Source organism: Cervus elaphus, chromosome 29 (genome assembly GCF_910594005.1).
Source record: "Cervus elaphus chromosome 29, mCerEla1.1, whole genome shotgun sequence".
Lineage (NCBI taxonomy): Eukaryota > Metazoa > Chordata > Mammalia > Artiodactyla > Cervidae > Cervus > Cervus elaphus.
The window spans coordinates 37695085-37719507 of record NC_057843.1 but is presented as its reverse complement, the minus strand read 5'-3'; the positions used below and the strand labels follow the sequence as shown (position 1 = coordinate 37719507).

The window sequence follows — 24423 nt, the reverse complement described above, 5'->3', positions numbered from 1 at the left end:
GTCAAGGATTGTTAGCCATCTTAAGAAAGTTTTCAATGTAAAATAGACAGAAAAAAGAAAACTCACAGGAAATAGTTGGACCTGGTGGTCCAGAGGTTGAGAATCTGCTTTCCAGTGTGGGGAATGTGGATTTGCTCCCGACTGGAGAAGATCCCACGTGCCATGAGGCAACTAAGCCCGTGTACTGCGACTAGAGAGCCGGCTCGCTGCAGCTGCTGAGCCTGCGCCCTCCTGAGCCCTTGTGCCACAGCTAGAGAAAGGCTGCACATTGCAGTGAAGACCCAGTGCAGCCAAATAAATAAATTAACCTTTTTAAAAAATGCAAATGATGGAAAAGAAATAGTGCAGGAAAAAAAACACTTTGGGGAGATAATAATAATCAACTTTAAACAGGTATTGCCTAATGTTAAAAAATTGGTGGTATAAGAAAAAAGGGGAAATTGGTGAGAAAGTTCCTGGAATTGAGAATTATGATAGCAGAAATTTTAAATTCAGTAAAAGCATTGGAAGAAACATTTGTGGGACCCTGTTAGGATGTAGAACAGTGGCAGAAGAAATGCCTTTTCAGACAACTTTATCATACTCTTTTTTGGAGGGACAAGCATTCATTCAAGTGTCACAATAAAATAGAAACATTTCAGACTTGAGAGTTCTAAGTTTACTTCTCATGCACCTTTCCAGGAAGCCCCAAGAATATGTGAACCGAGGAAGATACGGGATCTATAAAATAAAGGATTCACCATAGGAAAGAAGCAAAGAAATCATAAGGATGATGACAAAGTAAATATCATATTTGATAGCTATGCATTAGACTTAGGCAGTAGGCCATTGGGCATAAAGAGTGGTGACCCCAGAGGCAGGGGCAGGGGGTGGAAATGGTAAGTTCTGTAACAGGTTTGACCAAATAGAAGATTATATTGAGAGTTGTTTTGTCAGAGCTGTTAAGGAATATGAGACAATTAGGTATAAGTTTAAAGGAAATCAAGCAAATAGAGGCATGTGGTAAAATTAACTTCAAGAAGATTAGCAAGTTATATAAGGAAAGAAATTTAATTACTGGACACTACTTGACCCAGAAGTGAAACATATTTATATAATCATCATAATGAAAACATTTGGTATAATTACATTGGGAGGATGGGGGAAAAAATGGGTAGATGAGAATAGAAAGTTAATAATGTCTAAAATTAATGATGCTAAAGCAGTGTAAACACATGGTTTAAAAATATGCAAGTAAATAAAAAAAGACAACAGCTCAAAGAATTCAAGCTGGCTGCTTCATTACTGAAAAAAGACTACTTCTGTAGTTTTCTTGGCCATAAGCCTTCTAGCACTGTTTAACTTTTTATCAGTATGTGTATGTATTACTTTGAAAAATAACTTTAAAACTAGATGTACGTGGAGAATGTCTCAGGAAATTCATCACAGTGGTTTGTGTGATTAGTCAGGTGTGATTCCTGTAAATTATTGATAATAACTCATAGTGGCCTTCTAAGGGTATCATATCAGTCAGATATACTAATTGAACATGAACATGTTTGGTTAAACATTAGCCAGTTTAGCCATTCAGACATGGAGAAAGAATCAGATATTCCAGCACATGGCAGTAGCTGGATGATAATAAAGCCCCACCAGGCTTCAATATGGGAAATAACTTAAAACTAAAAAAGTATCTGAATAATTTTCTTAGCATCCAGATAATTTTCTCAAAGCTAGGACTCCTGAAAGCTGTTTAATTTGTTAGACTCTTTGTACATAATTTTAGTAATACTGACAAATTGGTTTATAGGATTATAGCTAACAAGATGGAAAGATGATGGAGGCAGACTAACTGTTGCCTTGAGTTAGCTGATAGTAGGAGAGTAGACAGATAGCTATTAAATCCTAGCACAGGCATTGAGAAAGAATAGTCCAATGCCATATGGTTATAAAGATTGCAAAACAGCTTTATAGTCCTTTTGAGGAGTTGTGTGTGACAGCTCAGTTATATTGGCATTGGCCTAGCTGCTCTAGTGCAGCCGTTTAGTGCCAGGGAGTTTTCACATTTTGCCATTTATTACCACTTATTTAGAACATCTCCTAATTGTATCCCTGAATCTGACTTTCTGTCTGATACGCACCTAAAGGATAAAAAGCAAGAGTGAGGAGTGACTAAGGTAAGATGAGGTGACGATTTGGATCACTTCGGATGTGCACTATATGATAGAATGGTACGTTAAGTTCCATAGTTGCCCAACTCAGAAAAAGGCAGTCATTTTAAATAAGTTATCTCTTGGTTCCTCTGAGAATTCAATTTTATCCTGTCATGTGTGTGTGTGTTTGTGTTTTAGTTTCTTTGCTTTTCTCCCTCCACTCCCAATCCCTCCCCAATACAGGTTACATTGGTCAAACACATTAATTTCTAATTGATAGATATTGTCTGCTAAAATGGAATTTAAATATGTTTTTTACTTGAGAACCTAAAGGATGAACACTTGATTTGTACATATGATTGAATTAAATATCTTTCTCTGTAATCTGTGTATTCTTTTTTTTAGAGGAAGCCCACAAATGAAAGGTACACCCCATTTTAAGGAAGAACAGTGTGCTCCAGCATTAAATTTAGAGATGAGGAAAATACTGGATTTGCAAGCACCCATCATGAGGTACAGTACTTTGGTTATTAAACTTTGCATTTTGTGATGACAATATATAGTGTATGGTTTGTTAATTGCATGAGCAATAAGAAAGTTGATTTTACTTCTTGTCATTGAGGATCATTTCTTTTTAGTCCTAGAAATTCTTGATTAGTCCTTATAAAAAATGTAAAAGCTTACAAGATGGTACATTATTATATATAAATTACAGTAATAAAGCCCACAATTGGGGTACATCAACTATAATTTTATTTAGAAATTTTTTTATAAGATCTAGAATTATTCAAATGGTATAGTTGAGTTAGTTGCTTAGTCGTGTCCGACTCTTTGTGATCCCATGACTGCACACGCCAGGCTTCCCTGTCCCGTCAACTCCTGGAGCTTGCTCAAACTCATGTCCATCGAATCAGTGATGCCATTCAATCATATCATTCTCTGTTGTCCTGTTCTCTTCCCGCCTTCAGTCTTTCCCAGCATCAGGGTCTTTTCCAAGGATCATGGTTGGAAAAGGGTTGAACCAGGGTCTTTTCTGGTTCTTCACATCAGATAGCCAAAGTATTGGAACTTCAGCTTCAGCATCAGTCCTTCCAATGAGTATTCAGAACTGATTTCATTTAGGATGGACTGATTTGCTCTCCCTGCAGTTGAAGGGGCTCTCAAGAGTCTTCTCCAACACCACAGTTCAAAACATCAATTCTTCAGCACTCAACTTTCCTTATAGTCCAACTCTCACATCAGTACATGACTACTGGAAAAACCATAGCCTTGATTATATGGACCTTTGTTGGCAAAGTAATGTCTCTGCTTGTTAATATTCTGACTAGGTTTGTCATAGCTTTTCTTCAAGGAGCAAGCGTCATTTAATTTCATGGTTGTAGTCACCATCTGCAATGATTTTGGAGCCCCCCCTCCCAAAATAAAGTCTGTCACTGTTTCCATTGTTTCCCCATCTATTTGCCATGAATTGATGGGACCGGATGCCATGACCTTAGTTTTCTGAATGTTGAGTTTTAAGCCAACTTTTTCACTCTCTTTCATTTTCACCAAGAGGCTCTTTAGTTCTTCTTCACTTTCTGCCATAAGGGTGGTGTCATCTGCATATCTGAGGTTATTGATATTCTCCAGCAATCTTGATTCCAGCTTGTGCTTCTTCCAGCCCAGCATTTCTCATGATGTACTCTGGATAGAAATTAAATAAGCAGGGTGACAGTATATAGCCTTTATGTACTCCTTTCCCTATTTGGAACCAGTCTGTTGTACCATGTCTGGTTCTAACTGTTGCTTCTTGACCTGCATACAGATTTCTCAGGGGGCAGGTAAAGTAGTCTGGTATTTCCATCCCTTTAAGAATTTTCCACAATTTGGTGTGACCCACACAGCAAAGGCTTTAGCATAGTTAATAAAGCAGAAGTAGATGTTTTTCTGGAATTCTCTCGCTTTCTCGATGATTCAACATATGTTGGCAATTTGATCTCTGGTTCCTCTGCCTTTTCGGAATCCAGGTTGAGCATCTAGAAGTTCACTGTTCATGTACTGTAGAAAACTGGCTTGGAGAATTTTGAGCATTACTTTGCTAGCATGTGAGATGAGTGCAGTTGTGCAGTAGTTTGAGCATTCTCTGGCATTGCCTTTCTTTGGGATTGGAATGAAAACTGACCTTTTCCAGTCCTGAGGCCACTGCTGAGTTTTCCAAATTTGCTGGCATATTTAGTGCAGCACTTTCACAGCATCATCTTTTAGGATTTGAAATAGCTCAACTGGAATTCCATCACCTCCACTAGTTTTGTTCGTAGTGATGCTTTCTAAGGCCCACTTGACTTCGCATTCCAGGATGTCTGGCTCTAGGTGAGTGATCACACCATCATGATTATCTGGGTCATGAAGATCTTTTTTGTACAGTTCTTCTGTGTATTCTTGCCACCTCTTCTTAATATCTTCTGCTTCTGTTAGGTCCATACCATTTTTGTCCTTTATTGTTCCCATCGTTGCATGAAATGTTCCCTTGATATCTCTAATTTTCTTGAAGAGATCTCTAGTCCTTCCCATTCTGTTGTTTTCGTCTATTTCTTTGCACTGATCACTAAGGAAGGCTTTCTTATCTCTCAGTGCTATTCTTTGCAACTCTGCATTCAAATGGGTATATCTTTTCTTCTTTGCCTTTCACTTCTGTTTTTTTTTTTTTCCAGCTATTTGTATGGCCTCCTCAGACAACCATTTTGCCTTTTTGCATTTCCTTTTCTTGTGGACGGTTTTGATCACTGCCTCCTGTACAATGTCACAAACCTTTTTCCATAATTCTTTAGGCACTCTGTCTATCAGAGATGCCTTGAATCTGTTTGTCACTTCCACTGTATAATCGTAAGGGATTTGATTTAGGTCATACCTGAATGGTCTAGTGGTTTTCCCTGCTTTCTTTAATTTCAGTCTGAATTTGGCAATAAAGAGTTCATGATCTGAGCCACAGTCAGCTCCCGGTCTTGTTGTTGCTGACTGTATAGAGCTTCTCCATCTTTGACTGCAAAGAATATACTCAGTCTGAGTTCAGTATTGAGCGTCTGGTGATGTCCATGTGGAGTCGCCTCTTGTTGTTGAAGGGTGTTTGCTGTGACCAGAGCGTCCTCTTGGCAGAACTCTGTTAGCTCTCACCCCGCTTCATTCCGTACCCGAAGGCCAGATTTGCCTGTTACTCCAAGTGTCTCTTGATTTCCTACTTTTGCATTCCAGTCCTCTATAATGAAAAGAACATCTTTTTGGGTGTTAGTTCTAGAAGGTCTTGTAGGTCCTGATAGAAACATTCAACTTCAGCTTCTTCAGCATTACTGGTTGGGGCATAGACTTGGATTACTGTGATATTAAATGGTTTGCCTTGGAAATGAACAGATCATTCTGTCGTTTTTGAGATTGCACTGACTCAAATTGTCTGATTTTTGTTGACTATGAAGGCTACTTCATTTCTTCGTTTCAAATGGTATAACATAGTCTGTATTACTTAAAAAGATATTTCTGCTTTTGTACAACATTGAAGGCACTCTTCCTTGAAAAAACTCCCCAAATATGTTGTTGGATAAAAAAAAAGAAAGCAATGTATGTTGTATGTAATAATGCTAACATTACTATCCCTCTTTTTAAAGAGAGCTGGTGGTGGTAGAATAGGTCTTGTTCTGAAAGAATACATAAGAAACTGGGCTTGTGAACTGAGAGGCCGGGGGATAGGTTTCGGAAAATATATTGGTCTATATGGATGCAATATGTGAATACATTAAGCTATTGTATATGAATGCAGTACCTATGTTTTTTAAATCCTTCTGATTCACAGTTGTAATGAAAGGCTTCTTTTATTGTTTCTCTTATTAGAATACACTACAGACACTAGAACATATTAAATAGTATTGTGTGCAAGTGGCTGACTGTTGTCTTGCCTTGTTTATTTTATCCTGTTTCACTCTAATTCTTGTCAGAGAAAAAGAATGCCTTTTTGGTGTTTTTATTCACTTTCACATGTGATGAGGGCTACAAAAGTTCAGGTTAACTCTTCGTCTCCGGTTTTATTTCAGCATAGAGATTCTGTTTAAGAATGTAACTTGTAAAAAAAAAAAAGAATGTAACTTGTGTGAGGAATTTTGGATGTCTAGGAACCAAACTGTGCAAGCATGGCTTTCTGCCTCCACCTGGTGGGGGGAACATATACAGTTCATGGAGATAGAATAGAAAAAAGCCTTTAAAAAAAAGAATTCCTGCTATCTTGTACAAGTGTAACTTGTGCTAGTTTTTAACCTACTTATTTAGGTGATTGGAAATCTCTAAGGTTTCTCTCAAAACTTGAGTGAAATGATTGCATTTCAGAACAGTGTTATTATTAGCACCTGTAACATGTACCTCCTGGAAATTTAATTGGAGAATTCCTATATAATTTTGAATTGAGTGAGGAGGTATGAAAATTGGGCTTTAGCCTTCTGTTTTCTCACTGAAAACTGCTGAAAATAAGTCAAATAAAGGTAGGGACAGACTGCTGCTTATAGGCGTAAGATGGCAAGAGTAGTGCCGTCTTTAATTTTTGATTGAAGAAGGAATAGGGTTAAATGTTAAACATCTTTTTCTTGTTATTAATTAAGGGTAGAGTATGTTTAGAAAGTAAAAAGTACTACATTGCTATACTTAAAATGGATAACCAGCAAGGACCTACTGTATAGCACATGGAACTCTGCTCAGTGTTTTGCAGCAGCCTGGATGGGAGAGGGGCTGGCAGGAGAATGGGTACAGTGTATGTATGGCTGAGACTCTTCTCTGTTCATCTGAAGCTGTCACAACATTGTTAACTGGCTATATCCCAGTATAAATTTTTCTTTTTAATTTAAAAAAAGAAAAAAGTACTAGTATAATTTATAATTAAAGCTCTTACTGAATTTCTAACTAATAATAAATACTAGTAAATTTTACACTTTATTCTCTATCTTCCTTCTTCCCAGGCACATAGAAAGCCCCATGTAGTATATATAATGTTTAATATTAATTAGGTAACAAACATATTTACATATTTGAGAATTGGTAATTATGAATTATGTATTTCCTATTAAGAATATTTGACTAATAAGATCCCAAAATCCTATTATTCTCCTTCCAAAATCCTGTTATTCTGCTTCTAAGATCCTTAATTAAATAACAACAGCAATAACAGACACCCCTGTGATATCACACAGCTGTTAGTAAAGCCCATAGAAGTTAGTGATTGGAGAGCCTCTCTCTAAAGGCATAACTTAGAGTATGTTTATATGTATTCTGTGTTTACTTACACCCAGGGTGATTTTCAGTAAAAATCAGTGCGACATACAAAGACATAAGTAAAAAAAAAAAGTGAAAGTAAAAGTCAGTCATGTCCAACTCTTTGCGACCCCATGGACTGTACAGTCCTTGGAATTCTCCAGGGCCAAATACTGGAGTGGGTAGCCATTCCCTTCTCCAGGGGATCTTCCCAGGGATATTGATTATTTGTACAGGATCTTGACATCCCCCAGATGCCCAGAATCAATCCTTTAGTTCTTAAATCTTTGTGAGAATAGGAATCAGTGGTAGGGGAAAACACTTGGGTGACTTGGAACCAGACCTGTTTACTAAACTATGGAAATATTCAGTACTTTAACATCTGACATCAGCTTTTAATTGAAAGTTTGTTTACTTTCAATTAAACAAGAAGGGTCTATCTTTTTGTATAGATTGTTTATCATGTTTGTCTCAGTTATTTTGAAGTCATTGTTAATTCCAGCATCAGGATTTTTTTATGAGTCAGTTTACATTGATGGATTTTTCTCTTAACTCTGGATCATGTTTTCCTATTTATTCAGATGCCTCATCATTTTTGTCACAGCATGGTGAATGATGGTAGAGATTCTGAATTCTGTTAACTTTGTCAAAGGAGTGTTGAGTTTTGTCTGACAAGCAGTTAACTTACTGGAGGTTAACCTTGATCTTGTTCCTAACCATCATATGCAGTGATTTTTCTAGGGAGATATGAGAAAGGAAGAGAAAGAATGCAATTTGAAATAAACCTAGGCTGACTCCTACTGAATGAAGATCACTGGTAAACCAGTGACTGAAAGTGAAAGTTGCTCACTTGTGTCTGACTCTTTGCAACCCCATGGACTATACAGTCCATGGAATTCTCCAGGCCAGAATACTGGAGTGGGTAGCCTTCTCCAGGGGATCTTCGCAACCCAGGGGTCGAACCCAGGTCTCTCACACTGCAGGCATATTTTTTACCAGCTGAGCCACCAGGGAAGCCCGAGAATACTGGAGTGGGTAACCTATCCTGTCTCCAGCGTTTCTCCCGACCTGCATTGCAGGCAGATTCTTTACCACTGAGCTACCAGGGAAGCCCAGTGACTACTCCACTAAATTACTTCTTTTGACATGCAGTTGTCGTTGTTCAGTTGCTAAGTCATGTCCGATTCTTTGTGACCCTGTGAGCTGCAGCCCACCAGGCTTCCTTGTTCATCACTATTTGCCAAAGTTTACTCAAATTCATGTCCATAAAGTCAGTGACGCTGTCTAACCATCTCATTCTCTGCCACCTCCTTCTCCTTTTGCCTTTAGTCTTTCCCAGCATCAGGGTCTTTTCCAGTGAGTCGGCCCTTTGCTTCAGGTGCTTGAAGTATTGGAGCTTCAGCATCAGCCTTTCCAATGACTATTTAGGGTTCATTTCCTTTAGGATTGACTGGTTTGATCTCCTTGTAGTAGCAGGTCTAAAACATAAAGTTTTTATGTTCTCGCCACCACATGCTACACATAAATTTTACCATTAAAATATAAATTTGAAATAAAAGAACATATAATATTTTAAAAGATGAACTTTCTTTAAACTGGAAATTGTAATTGATTACAAATGCTCTGAAGTTCAAGAGATGGCGCTCAGGAAGGGGACATGTTATTCTGATCTTTTGAAATATTTTTATAGTTGGGAAGAAATTACAGTAAATTGTTAATTATCTGACTATATAGTGGAATAAGTCATTGGCCTCCAAAGAATTGAAGGTTAAAGAAAACATTGAAAAACATTGTTTTCACCATTATGAATTAAAATATTTCTGAAATTTTTAACCTCTTAGGTATGAAAGCTAATTTAATAGTATATAATAGAGTGTATATTAGACATACATTTTTCATTCTTTCTTATGCTCAATTTTTTTTTATAGCATTTGATACTCTTGAGAGCTTCCCTGGTAGTTCAGACGGTAAAGAGTCTGCTTGCAGTTCAGGAAACCTGTGTTTGATCCCGGGTCAGGAAGATTCCCTGGAGAAGGAAATGGCAACCCACTCCAGTATTCTTGCCTCGGAAATCCTATGGACAGAGGAGCCTGGCGGGCTGTAGTCCATGGGATCGCAAAGAGTCAAACATGATTGAGCGACTGACACTTTGACTTTGACTCTTCCCTTGGCTTTCTTAATGCCAGTTTCCATTGGTTTTCTTTCTTTCTTTCTGCCAGTATCTTTGTAGCTTCACTTTTGGATTACTCCTCCCTCTTGACCTTCCTCCCATAAATATTTGGTACCAGATGTAAATAACACTGCCTCCAGGCTTGGCATTATAGGAGTAAGCAAATTAGGCATTTATTGCCATGGAAACCATAATTGTTAAAGCTCTTTGCAAGTATCAATAAATGCTGAGATCATACTACATAATTTATTTCCAGTACTTCGTTAACTGAGAGGTCTTCTGGAGGGAGAAACTATATTTTCTTCACCTTTGAATCTTCGACAAGCATAGCGCCTGTCACAGAGCCCAAACAATAAATATTTGTTGAATGAATATACAACATGAGATTCTGTGATACCTTACAAATACTGTGGTCTGGAACTGTGTTTTCCACGACAGTAGCCACTAGTCAAGTGAAGTGACTTAAATGTTAATTTTAGGTTAAATAAAACTTAAAATTTAGTGTTTTTGTTACACTCGTTCGGTATTTCAAATGTGCGGTCACCACACATGGCTAATGGCTACTGTGTTCAGTAGTACAGATAACAGAATATCTCCATCACCGATGAAAGTTCTCTTGGACAGGGGTAGAGAATGGGTTCCACTATGCTCCCTGCTGTCATTCTGTCATTAGTTCATTTTCATGGTTTCTCTGCCTCTTTCTTTTCTTGTCAGCTTCACTTATCCTTCCATCTTCTAATCTGTCATTTCAGTGTGTCTAGTTTTTAAACTCAATCTATCAGGTTTGTAATAACAGCAGCTATGGTCTTTTTTCTCCCCCAGAATTTCTGATCTAGATTGAATTATACATAGATAAACTCCTGTATAGTGAAATTGTTGATAAATGGCAGTTTTAAAAGTGGTTTCATGATCTTTGCTTGAATATTCTCCAGAGCAGTTATATTCATTGCTTTCCCAGTATGCTTTTCTTAAAAGATAACTGATAAATTGCTATTGCTTCCCTACAGTTTGCAGTCTGTGCTGGAAGATCTCCTGGTTGCTACTTCTGATGGACTTCTTCATCTTATTCACTGGGAAGGAATGACAAATGGGAGGAAAGCTATTAATCTTTGTACAGTACCCTTTTCAGTAGACCTGCAGTCATCCAGAGGTAGTAATACTTTTTACATGAGATAGAACCAGTGTTTAATATTTTATGTAATCTAGTTAGATATTTTCTATGGATGAACATTGATTTTTCTACTTTGGAATTGTGAGTTGAGTGAGTGTGTGTGTGTAGGAAGGAGTAGTTTAACTGTTTAGTGTTGTTAGTTCTTTAAATTTTGACCTTTTAACTGTTCTTACATGGTTTGTAAGCAAAAGTGTAACAGAATTAATTTACTATATTTATATTCATATTTCAAATACTTATTTTTTCATCAGCAGGTTCATTCCTGGGTTTTGCAGATGTGCACATTAGAGACATGGAATACTGTGCCACACTTGATGGATTTGCTGTTGTGTTTAATGATGGTAAAGTTGGATTTATTACACCAGTGTCAAGTAGATTTACTGCAGAGGTAGGACTTACTTTCAATGTTTGTTTTTCAATTTTGCATTTATTAATTTTAATCTTCATTAAATCCCCCTCTGGTTTTCCTTATTTAAGATTTTAGGAGTGGTTGGTAATTTTTTTTTATCAAAGATACTGGCAGAAAGAAAGAAAGAAAACCAATGGAAACTGGCATTAAGAAAGCCAAGGGAATAGTCAAAGTCAAAGTGTCAGTCGCTCAATCATGTTTGACTCTTTGCGATCCCATGGACTATAGCCCGCCAGGCTCCTCTGTCCATAGGATTTCCGAGGCAAGAATACTGGAGTGGGTTTTTATACTAGTTATACAACTAGTATAAACAGACAAAGAAGTCTTTTGACATGTTAATGAAAAATGATCGTTCCTTTCCTCTTTTCATGCCCAGTGTTCATTCTCAGAGGCAACTACTTTTTACTCCTTTATTGATTATTTTGCTGTTTATCTCCACTATTCTGAGTATTTCCTGTAATTTTTAGTTTTTAGGCTTTGTTTATTGACTTGCTGTTGTGGAAAATGACCATTTACTTCCCTCCTCCCTGGTCCCACAACGTCTATAAGTTCTTCCCATCTTCCCAATATAGATAATGTGATTTTTATTATATTAGTATCTGTTTCATCGTCTTGAAGAAATTTCTCTTGGATCCTTCTGGATGGATTGCTTGCTATGCATACCTTTAACACAGCTGCATGTTGGAGCTGTCCATCATCATCATCCTATGGATTCCCTATATTCCTTTACTCTTAGATCCTTTCAGAGTTAATGGTAAATATTTGATTAGTTAATGTATGAATTTGGTTGTGACAGAGACCCAGAATAAAAATTTAGATTCACTGAAAGCTGTGTGGGGTTTGGTGAGTTTGGTTGACTGTGCTCTTCATAAGGTGAGCTAACTGGGTTATTTTTTTCCTCCCCACGCTGTATCCAGTCTTCTCCAAAGACTATGTACTTGGCCGGCCCAGTATTTTGGGATTTTGAGTTATGAAAGAGTTAGACTAGAGATTCCAAATTCAGGAAGTAAACTCCCACGTATCCCTATTTTCAGTGTTGTTTAGAGACCACTGAGATTTTTGTCTTGTTTTTGTCTGAAGAAAAATTGCAGTTTTCTCTTGGAGTGGAGGCAGAATATTCCTTCGAGGCTTAGAGTGGGAGGTAGCCTAGGCAGACCCAGCTACTGAATAAACAGTCTCTGAACCAATCCTGCTGCTTTTAGTTCAGCTTTTGAGACATTTTACTTCCCAAGCCTTTTGTGTAACCTGTAATGCAAATTTGACTGTTTTTCAAAGAGTTCCTTACTGCTAGTTAAGGACTCTCTCTACTCATCCACTTGCTTCCCAGCTTAGTAAATTTTCTGATACTGCCTCCTCTCCCATTCTGTCCTTGCCAACTTACACATTTGGAGTTTTAAGAGTCAGAGAAACTAAATATTCATGTTCAGCCTACTCTCTCTAACTGGAAAGAATTTTAAGTTTTTAAGGGCATATTTTTCTATATGGTATCAGCTTTCTCTGTCTAATTTATTTCATTCAGCGTGATGCTGTCAAGGTCCATCCATATTGTTGCAAAAGGCAAGATTTCATTCTTCCTTATGGCTAAATACAGTTGACCCTTTAACAATATAGATTTGAACTGCACAGGTCCACTGACATCTGGATTTTTTCAATAAATACACACTGTAGTACTCTATAATCTGCAGTTGATTGAGTCCACAGATGCAGACCCATGGATGTGGAGGGCCAGCTGTAAAGTTGTGTATTTTCTACTGTAGGTACCCCTAACCCTCATGTTGTTTGAGTCAACTGTATTCCATTTTGTGTGCTTGTATGTACATATACCAAATTTTCTCTATCCATTCATCCATCAGTGAGCACTTAAGTGTTTCCATATTTTGGCTTTTATAAACAATGCTGCATAGAACATGGAGGTATAGATATCTTTTCAAGTTAGTGTTTTCTTTTCTTGATAAATACCCACATATATATGGATTATATAGTAGTTTTTACTTTTTCTGAGGAAGCTCTTCTATAGTGGCTGTACAAATTTACATTGCCATCAGGAATGCACAAGGGTTCCTTTTTCTCCCATTGTCGCAACACTTAATTATTTCTTGTCTTTTTGATAATAGTCGTTCTGACAGGTGTGAGATAACATCTCATTGTGGTTTTGATGTGCGTTTCTCTGATATTAGTGGTATTGAGCATCTTTTCAGGTACTTTTTGGGCATCCCTATTTGTTCTTTAGAGAAATGTCTGTTCAGATCATCTGCCCATTTTTTAAATCAAATTTTTTGCTATTAAATACGTGAGTTCTTCATATATTTTGAATATAACCTTTTGTCACATATGTGATCTGCAAATATTTTCTCCCATTCAGTAGACTACCTTTTCATTTTGTTGACATATGTTTGGGATTTAAATTTATTTACTGAAAATAAACATGTTAGAGCTGGAAAGTGATTGAGTCATTTCTGAATATAAGCTTTTGTTAGTATTTGGTTGAAGAAAATTTTCTAGTAATTTAAGGATTTAAATAATGAAAAGTAGATGGACATTAATAAGAAAGTTAAAAGTAGAAAATATAAGTTACATGAAAACATTACATATGTATTACTGGTAATTGGGAAATACTCTAATGGTGTATTTATATTAGACATTATTTAATTGCCTTATAAAAACTCCTGTTTGGCATTCTATAGTGGCTGTACAAATTTGTACAGCCACTAAGCAGTATACACATTTATATATACATCATATATATATATATATATATACTATTTATAACTTATAGTATGCACAGTATACACTGTAAAAATACAGTAGACACTTCTATTGAAATGTGTCAGACTATGCCACTCGTCTGCTCAGAACCCTTTAGTAGGACTAGATTTTTAGGACAAAACCTGCTGAGGACAACTAGAAAAGCTGGAGAAAAAATAATTTTTTTAATGTGCTTAGAGGCTTTGGAGAGCTAACAAAACAGTAAGGAATTAAGAGGCTAGGGGAGGCCAGAGGCCCAGTGAGCTAAAATGAGCAATGAGCAAACAAGGCTGTATGCAACAACATGGATGAATCTCACAGAAATATTCAGTGGAAACAGCTAGACACAAAAAAGTACGTGCTGTGATTCTATTTTACATAAAACAGAAGGAAATCTTAAAACCTAGGCAGCTCTGAATTAGAGTTTGTATGAGTGCATGTTTAAGTGTTAGTAGTTTAAAGGAAAAGAAGAAAGTGATTACCATGTAAGTCTGGATATTGGTTACTTTTGTGGTTGGGGTGAGGGTATATTGATCAGGAGTGACACTCTTGGGAGATTTTTGGTACTGGTAATTCCTAGCTGAGTGGTAATTTCACGTGTTTCCTTTGTGATATTATGATGATGTACATTTTTGGTTTTGGTATTTTTCTTCAATGTATCATAATTCATAATAGAAAGGGTTAAAAAAATTAAAGACTCTCCAAATGACTCCCCATATATGAAGTGGAGAAAAAGTCAAAGATCTCATGCTGGCTTTCAAAGCCCTATAAATCTGGCCTGCTGTTTCATCCATTACCTCCTTTACTACTTCTTCCCTTATTCCACTCTACTGCAGCCACACAAGTTTCTTTTATCTTTGAACATGCCAAAAATGCTGCTATGACAGGGACTTTCTCTTGCTCCATCTCTTTCAGTACTTTCCTCATGAGGCACCTTCATCATAGGGAAAATAGTTTAATTTTACATCCTTCCCCCATACACTCTCTTCTCCATAATTGCCTTATTTTTTTGGTAGCATTTACCATCTTTCTGTGTAATACTGTACAATTCTTTTAAACTTGTCAGTCTCTTAACAAATGTAAGGCAGGGATACAGCTGAGGATTTTGGTATGTTTGAATATCTGCAGTATCCTCAGTATCTAGAGCAGCGTCTGGTGAATAGTGGGTGCCTGGAAGACTTTTATGGTAGGGATGAATGAATGAATTCCAGTGTAGACAGTAGTCCAAAGAAATAATGCTCATTGCTCTCTTTTGCCATTTTCCATTATCTGAAGTAATGTATAGTTTTATTATTAAAGTAAAATAAATAAAACTCCTACAAAGAAGCACACATTTCATATTTAGATAGTAGATTATATAGTTTATTTAGGAATTTAAAAAAATCTATAGTATTATATTTTGAACAGCTTAATTATATCGGATCATCTAATGTTTACTGTTGTGATAATCCAAAAATAAAATGCTGTATTGTAGTGTGCTAATTTTTGTGCTTACTAAACTAGCAGTCATGGTGACCTTTACCTTAGAATATATGATCTAAGATGCCCTTGATTTGACAAATAAAAACAGACAATAGAATTGAATCTACTCTGTGTCTGTATTCAAAATTAAGTAGCATATAAAGCTTAATAATAATATCATTCAGTCATTGAAGCTTATTTAACTTGTTGAATTCCTGGCATTATATTAAGTGGGTTATATGTACTGAATATATCTACTCCCATTTAATCTTCAAAACACTCTTAAGAGGTAATTTACAGAAAAGAAAACTGATGCTTGAAAATGTCACAAAGTCATTTTTACAAGTGAGTGGTAGATCTGAGATGTGATGTTAGGATGCCATATACCATGCTGTTAACCATTATACTATAAAGCAAAGGAATAATAGAGAATAGTAAGCAATTGACAAATCATTAGTCACTTCTAAAGAATGTCATTGTAGTTCAGCCCCCAAGTCATGTCCGACTCTTCAAGACCCTATGGATTGCAGCACACCAGGCTTCCTTGTCCCTCACTATCTCCTTGAGTTTGCCCAAGATCATGTCCATTGAATCAGTGATGCCACCCAACCATCTCATCCTCTGTCACCCTCTTCTCCTTCTACTGTCAGTCTTTGCCAGCATCGGGGTCTTTTCCATTGAGTCAGCTGTTTGCATCAAGTAGCCATAGTATTGGAGTTTCAGTTTCAGCACCAGTCCTTCCAAAGAGTATTCAGGGTTGATTTCCTTTAAGATTGACCAGTTTGATCTCCTTGCTTTCCAAGGGACTCTTAAGAGTCTTCTCCAGCACCACAATTCAAAGCATCAGTTCTTCAGCACTCTGCCTTCTTTATTGTCCAGCTCTCACATTGGTACATGACTACTGGAAAGACCATAGCCTTAACTATAGGGACCTTTGTTGGCATAGTGATGTCTTTGCTTTTTAACATATTGACTAGGTTTGTCATGGCTTTCCTACCAAGGAGCAATCATCTTCTAATTTCACAGCTGCAGTCACCATCTGCAGTGATTTTTAGAGCCCAAGAAGAGGAAATCTGCGACTGCTTCCACCTTTTCCCCTTCTATTTGCCATGAAGTGTTGGGACTGGATGCCATGATCTTAGTTTTTTTTAATATTGAGTTTTAAGCTGGCTTTTTCACTCTACTCCTTCACCTTCATCAAGAGGCTGTTTAGTTTCTCTTTGCTTTCTGCCATTAGAGTGGTGTCATCTGCATCTCTGAGATTGTTGATATTTCTTCCGACAATCTTGATTCCAGCTTGTAATTCATCCAGCCTGGCATTTCGCATGCTGTGCTCTGTGTATGAGTTAAACAAACAGGGTGGCAATAAACAGCCTTGTCGTACCCCTTTCTCTATCCTGAACCATTCAGTTATTCCGTACAGGGTTCTGTTACTTCCTGACCCGCATACAGGTTTCTCAAGAGACAAGGTAGACCAAATAAAATTGACTAATTCCCATTGATTGGGAAGGTTAAACACTATGTGCTAAGTGGGAAGAAGAATAATAGTGAGCAAGTTAGATGCAGTTTCTACCATCAAGAGGTTTACTTTTTTTTTTTTAAGAGGTTTACTTTTTAATAGGAAAATTGTCTTCAATTAATTTGAATTTAGAGATCAGATATCCATCTTTTAGTGTTTTATAAATGAATTAGCACTGGACTGAGCTCATCTGGAAATACTTATTAAACCAGTTAATGAAATTGAGATTTTAAGGGGAAAAATCCAGATGGTAGTCCTGATGGGATGTTTTCCTATCCAGACGAAACCATATAAAGAACCATGTGAAACCTTATGACATTATGTTTACTGAAGGGGAATTATGTTAATTGAAGTATATTTGGAGAACACATTTTAAATCTTAACTATTTTTCTTAATTTTAGCAGCTTCATGGAGTTTGGCCACAAGATGTTGTTGATGGAACTTGTGTAGCAGTAAATAACAAGTATCGACTGATGGCATTTGGTTGTGCGAGGTAATTATTGCCTGTATTTTAAGACTTACTGCCAAAAGTAATTTTTTTGAAAAACATAAGATGTTCTTATTAACACACTTAGGAACTTTGTTGTGCCTTTCATAATTTGTGAATCAACCTTAATATAAAACATAAAAGTATTTTAATTGAAGCAAACAAATACAAAGGGCAGATTTTGGAGACTGGGTGTTTTAATTTGTGAGCTTTTTTCAGTGGTAGGAAATTGAGTCACAAGTGAAGGTTAAATCAGTTAAGATTTAGGTTCTTTATTGTTTTAAATAACATCAGGAGGAGGGTTTATTTATCTTCGGCTGTGCTGGGTCTTCAGTTGCTGTGCAGGATTTTCCCTAGTTGTGGTGAGTGGGGGCCACTGGACTTCTCACTGCAGATGGCTTCTCTTGTGTGGAGCACAGGCTCTATGGGCACGGCCCATAGAGTTTCAATAGCTGTGGCGCATGGCCTTGGCTCCTGAGCTCTAGAGTTATGGCACATGGGCTTAGTTGCTCTGCAGCATGTGGAAGCCTCGCGGACCAGAGATCAAACCTGTGTCTCCTGCAGGTGGATTCTTTACCTCTGAGCCACCAGGGAAGCCCCTAAATCCTTTCTCTTTAAGACATCAGTGTTGACTTGCCTTTGAATTAGTGAGTGTGCCTTAGTTAACAAGCAAATTTAAAGCTCATTTGTTAAATCATTTTCTTGCCTTGATTCAAATAATGCAGATTTTCAAAGTAAAATTGAATACCAATTCATTTTTAAAATAGCCTTATAGAAGATTCAGATTTTTCTATCTCTTCCTCGGTCATTTTGGCAAGTTATATTTTTCTAGGAATTGGTTTCTTTTATATACACTGTCAAATTTATTAATAGAAGTTATAATACCCTTTGTAATTTTCATATTGTAAAATAAAAAATGGGGAAGTGTGTAATCAAGATAGTCACAGTTTTACAAATAATTATAATACAAGCATCCATCTTTTCACAACTTGGTCAAGAAATAGAACATTGCTAGCCAATATAAATTTTATCACTCCTACTTCCTAATCATGACTCCCAGTCCCTTCCTAACTCATTTTCTCTTACCTAGACACACAATCTTTAATCAGATGCATGGGTAAATTAATGATAAATCCTCAATAAGATCTAAAACTCATTCATATTCAGACTAACCTAATTACCACCAAATTTCCTTAATATCTCTTTTTCTTTAGTCAGAATCATTCAAAATTCATGAATTATATTTGGTTATCATTTCTCTTTAGTTACCTTTTACCTATAAAAATTCTTAGATTAGTACAAAAGTAATTGCAGTTTCAGATGATGAATTTTAAATCATTATAACTAGGCTCACACACATCTGTATTAATCAAAATGGGAACCATTACAACCAACACATTTTTGCCACTGAGAAATAAGTTTATTTTGTGGTATAAAAATCTGTGCTTCAGAATTTGACAAACACTTGGAAAGCATTTTCTGTGTCCTGCTGGTTGTGGAAACATTTTCCCTGCAAAAAGTTGAGCTGCTTGAAGAAGTAGTAGTCGGTTGCGGAGAGGTCAGATGAATGGATGAGGCAAAACTTAGTAGCCCAATTCATTCATCTTTTGAAGCACTGATTGTGTGACATGTGGAAGAATTGGGCACATCCTATTGACCAGTGCTGGCAGCAGGCATTGCAGTTTTCAGTGCATCTCATTGATTTGCTGTGCATACTTCTCAGATGTAATGATTTTGCTGGGATTTGGAAAGCTGTAGTGGATCAGATCACCAAACAGTGACCATTACTATTTTTTTGGTGCAAGCTTGGCTTTGGGAAGTGCTTTGGAGCTTCTCAATTCAACCACTGAGCTGGTCATCACCAGTTGTTGTGTAAAATCCACTTTTTGTCACATGTCACAATATGATCTAGAAATAGTTCATTGTTGCATAGAATAAGAGAAGATGACACTTCAGAACAGTGACTTTTTGATTTGTGGTCAGCTGGCAACCCACTCCAGTATTCTTGCCTGGAGAATCCCATGGATGGAGGAGCCTGGTGGACTATAGTCCACGGGGTCGCAAAGAGTCGGACACGACTGAGCGACTTCACTCACTTCACTTATGAGGCACTCACTTGAGCTTTTTCATCTTTCCAGTTTGCTTCAAATGCCGAAAACAGTCGATGTTGAGTTCTTCAGCAACTTCTAGTTACAGGAGGATCAGCTTCGATGATCCTCTCGGTTGTTGTCAAATTCTGACGGCTGGCCACTGCACTTCTCCTGTTCAGGGCTGTCATCTCGTTTGCAACACTAATTGAACCACCACTGCTCTGTATGTTCATTAGCAGTTTCTGGGCCAAATGTGTTGTTGATGTTACTAGTTATCCCTGCTGCTTTATGACCCATTTTGAACTTAAATAAGAAAATCCCTCGAATTTGTTTTTTGTCTAACATCATTTCCCTAGTCTAAAATAAATATAAACAGCAAGTAATAAGTCATTTGCAAAAAAAACATAAAGCGAGAAATGCCCATTAGAATGATGTATAACGTAACCACATTTATTTAAGAATATATTCCAGTATCAAACAGCAAAGTTCAGCAGTGCAAAACCTCAGTTACTTTTGTACCAACCTGTAATAACTTTGTTGTTTTTATGACATTCACTTTTTTTTAAGTGTCTAGGTCAATTGTTTACGAATACCCTACATTCTAAAGTGTCTTGTTATGTTTTCTCATAATGGCATTTAATTACTTTCTGTAACACCTGTTTGAACCTTGAAGGCGGTTCTTACTGAGCCATTACAGTCAAATGAGTAGGAAGCTCACAGACAGGAGCAGTGGTGGGTGTGTACTTCTACATCATCTACATTCAGGGCTAGCACCCAGGGATCTAGCAAGGCCAGATTGGAATCCAGGCTTTCAACCCTTCTTCCAGGATGAAAATGGAATCTTGGCCTTCAGCCTTTTAGTCCTGTCAGTTTTCATGAGTTGGGTCAAAATCAGCCCTTTTTACAGCATGATCGTGGGTTGGGATGAAAGTCTTGTGATTATAGCTACGTGACATATCAGACTAGTGGCTTCTAGCCTTGATCTCTCAGCACTTACCAGGATGAATTACCTTGAACAATTAATCTGTAGCTGGTGTCCTTAGAGTTCTCTAGAAAGTCACCTTTCTTTTAGGATACCAGTTTAAAACCTTATTCTTACCCTTGTATTTAAGGTTTGATTAGATTCTAGTTAAACATTTTTGTCGTAGGTGATATTTTGTACTTCCTACGGCGGCATGAAGCAATAACATCAAGCTGTCTCAATACTGATGAGCTAAATTTGATTACTTATAGTGATAATAGCTGTATGTATCTTTATTATAAAAGTTTTTTTGCTTTGAGATAAGTAGTTTTTTAATTAAAAAAATACTTTAATGATGGGCTTATGAGAAATGGAAAGAAAAGAATATAGGCACTATAAATACTTAAATTGTCAGTCTTTTGTAACTATTGACATAACATCTATTTCTTATATTAGAGATATCTGGATTCCTCACTGACTTGTTAGAGCTCAGCAACCCAGAGTTAGCACTTGACAATTTTAGATGCAAAGCAAAAACAGTACCTGCTAGACATTTAGTACTGTTTCTCCGCAAGGTATCTAATTGGGCAGGTGGTCTGGATAGATATATGTTCCAGGCATTTGTCTTCTGACAGGTTGGAATAACAGATCAGATTTTCTCTCCCACCTGAAATAGTCAAGAAAATGGACAAAAAGATGAAACAGATATTTCGAATTCAAGACATAGGACATCAGGCAACAAAGGACAGTGATCCCTGAGAGATGAGAATCTAAATTAAAAAAAAAAAACAAAAAACTCTTCAACTGGCCCAGTTTTAATTTCTTTGAGAGAGTTTCCAGCACATGGATGGGGAGACAGGGCCTGGCAGATTCCCTGGACTGAGTGCGTGCAAATGAAACTCTGGGAGACCAAAGCAGCAGGGGATCACAGACCAGACACCAGAAAGGAGAGAGTGGCACAAAGAGAGAACTCCAAAAAGCTATAAAGGGTTTCTTTTGAGTATTAAATTGAAATATGGAAGATAAAAGACCCAAATCAAATATTACAGAAGAAAAGATTAATATACTTGAAGAACATAGCAAGAGAAATGATACAAAATGAAACAGAAAAAAAAAGGAATTTAAAAACAGAGCATCAGGGAGCTGTGGGATAGCTTTAAGCAGCCTGTTATTGCAAGTTTTATTTAGTCCCATTCTGATCCCTGTGAAGAGTTAGGCCTGGCTGGAAACCGATCAGAGATGCTGTGAGGAGACCATCTGACTTCTCCTACCTTGAAGGAGTACACCTTACGGTCAGAACATTCTCATATGCTTGGTGTCATCCTAGTGTGTGCAGAAGCAACCTTGGATTTAAATCATTTTAAAAACAACATTGATGTTAAATTTTGATCTGAAAATAGCCATGTAAGCAGAAATGGTGTTTTTTATGATTATTATAGTTCAATTTTGAAATGTAGCTTAGATGTAATATTACAAACTCTGTTTTGGTTTCTGGCCCTTTGTAAGTGTAACCCTTGTAAAAAAATTTTTTCAACAGAATCATAACTCATACCATAGATATAAGAATATATATAATGTATACATACAAAAAATAATATAAAATGAAAAATAGCATATTACCAGTATTAAACTGATGAAGCCTCTGCTTCCTCCTCTTCTTTCATAGTCCTCTTTTTCTACCAGGGCAGTTACTAACCTGGAACTTGTGTGCACTAGCTCTTTGTTGTATTTTTACCACAAATGTATTTCACTACTATGTTTTGGATGTTTTTCACGGTATAGAAATGAAATTATACTATTTATATAGATACATAGATAGATGGGTGGGTAGAGAGACATACTGTCCATTTTAAGGTATAGGACAAAAATTCATTTTCAGTACTATATGGTATACTATTATGTGGATATACCACAGTTTCTCTTCCCTTTCTCATTGCTGGACATGTGGATGGTTGGCATTTCTTTGCACTTAGAGTCTTATAATGAACATTTTGTGTGTCACAAAGACAAGGATATTTCTGGGGTATATCTATAGGTGAAATCACTAGACTATAGAATATGAATTTGTTTCAGGTTATGAGATGACTGTAAATTATTTACAAAATGGTTGTGTTCTAGTTTACAATCCTATCAGTAGAACATATTTCCATAGTCATGTTTTTTATATTTGTATTTGTCTTTTTACACTGAAAGTCTTTTTGGTTTTCACAGTGGTTCTGTACAGGTTTATACAATAGATAACACCACTGGAGCCATGCAGCTGTCTCATAAACTAGAGTTAACAGCAAAACAGTATCCTGGTGAGTCCTCTTCTTTTTTTCTCCCCCGCCCCCCTTTCTTCTTAATTACAGACAATATGTGTAGTGAGTTTTGATTTGAATTAGATGATGAATGCCAAAGGCCAAGTATTATTAAAACGTGTAGCAACAATTCTCTCTGACTCAAGGATTTCTACTAGAGGCTCCTGGGAGACCTCTTTTAATCTCTTCCGTTTAGTTTTCTTTATCCTCACTTTAGTTGTAGCCCCTACGTTACTTGTCTGGGCTTTGCTTTAGACGCTTTCCTAATTTCATTGCCTCTGTTGTTTTATGCCTTCATTTCCATTTAGTCATTCAACAATTATTGAGTACATACTGTAGGCCAGACATTATTCTAAATGCTGGTACACAGTAGTGAACAAAACAGAAACTCTCTCTTGGCACTCCCTTTGTGACTCTTAAGTGAATTCTGTCCACTGGAATAAGTGTAAAATCTGTTATTATTGGAAATCTTTTTGACTGAAACTAACAGAAAACCCAACTTACTATCCCTTAAACATTTATCCTCTATAATGGCAAGAAATCCAAAGGCAGGCTGCTGTTGGCATCCATTTGGCCTTTTCTTCCATGGTCACGGGTTAACCTAAGGCCCAAGCATCACTTCTTGAGTCAAGAAGAAAGGAGGAAAGAAAGCATATATGTTTTCTGATCAGGAAAGCAGAAACTAGATTGAAATGAGTTCTTGCAGACAGGATATCTGTTTCTTCCAGTCACGTGGGAAAACTACATTAGTCTGGAAGCCTTTGCATTATATTCTCTGTTTGAGATTTTTTTTCTTTTTTGAATCCTACAAGTTACACAGATGATAGATGAGCCTGAGGACTGGCTTGTGGTTGCAGATTCTCACAGGAGCTTCTTTATTTTCCATTCAATACCATGGGCAAAAACAGGAAAGTGCTCCTTGCTATTTTTTTCACCTTCTATGTGGTAGAGTTTATTTCTCACTCTCCCTTGAACATGGAATTGTATTCTCAGGATTACATGGGTATCTTCTATTCCCCGTCTTGGCCAAGCTCTGAGTTTTATGTTCTGTTCCGCATATGCTGAAAGTCGTCATAGATGAAAGTCAGGTCTCTAGGTTTTGGCAGAAAAATGCAGAGCAACAGCAGTTTGTACACTCACTTACCTCCCAGTGTTTTTTAATATTTTGAAATATTTAAGTATTCTGTTTAACATTTTACTTATTGCACTGTGGAGAGTCATTCCAGCTATCAAATTTGCTATATTGCCAGAAATAGAAATTAGTTCCTTAAATTTTTATCACTCTTATTGCATAGCTTTTAAAGATTGCATTTTTTTTTCTTATTTCCTAAAGAGTTTTTGCTGCAGCTGGCAAGAACAGGGTGCTGTGTATTTTGATTGTATTTTCTAGCCCTTTTATCTGTTTCTTTTTTATCCACACTGTTGATATGATGTCCAGTACAATAGCTACCAGCCACATGTTGTCATTTAAATGAAACCAAAAGAAAATCAAAACATTTCTCAGTTGCCTCAGTTTAGTCTCTCAGTCGTGTCTGACTCTTTACAACCCTGTGGACTGCAGCACACCAGGCTTCCCAGTCCATCACCAACTCCCGGAGATTGCTCAAGCTCATATCCATCGAGTCGGCGGTGCCATCCAGCCATCTCATCTTCCATCTTCCCCTTCTCCTCCTGCCTTCAATCTTTCCCAGCATCAGAGTCTTTTCCAATGAATC

The 24423-nt window shown here is 36.9% G+C and overlaps 1 protein-coding gene across 4 annotated transcripts in view; it reads left to right on the top strand.

Annotated features, from left to right (window-relative positions):
* RIC1 (RIC1 homolog, RAB6A GEF complex partner 1) overlaps positions 1-24423 on the top strand; it is a 143896-nt gene that overhangs the window by 76774 nt on the left and 42699 nt on the right. The window contains exons 2-7 of one of the 4 annotated variants that reach the window (XM_043891310.1): positions 682-780; positions 2538-2645; positions 10572-10714; positions 10987-11123; positions 17272-17363; positions 22620-22708. In XM_043891310.1, coding sequence (XP_043747245.1) covers positions 770-780; positions 2538-2645; positions 10572-10714; positions 10987-11123; positions 17272-17363; positions 22620-22708 — 580 coding nt within the window. In that variant the 5' untranslated portion in view covers positions 682-769. The remainder of the gene's footprint in view (positions 1-681; positions 781-2537; positions 2646-10571; positions 10715-10986; positions 11124-17271; positions 17364-22619; positions 22709-24423) is intronic. The other 3 variants (XM_043891308.1, XM_043891309.1, XM_043891307.1) reach the window with 3 other exon arrangements.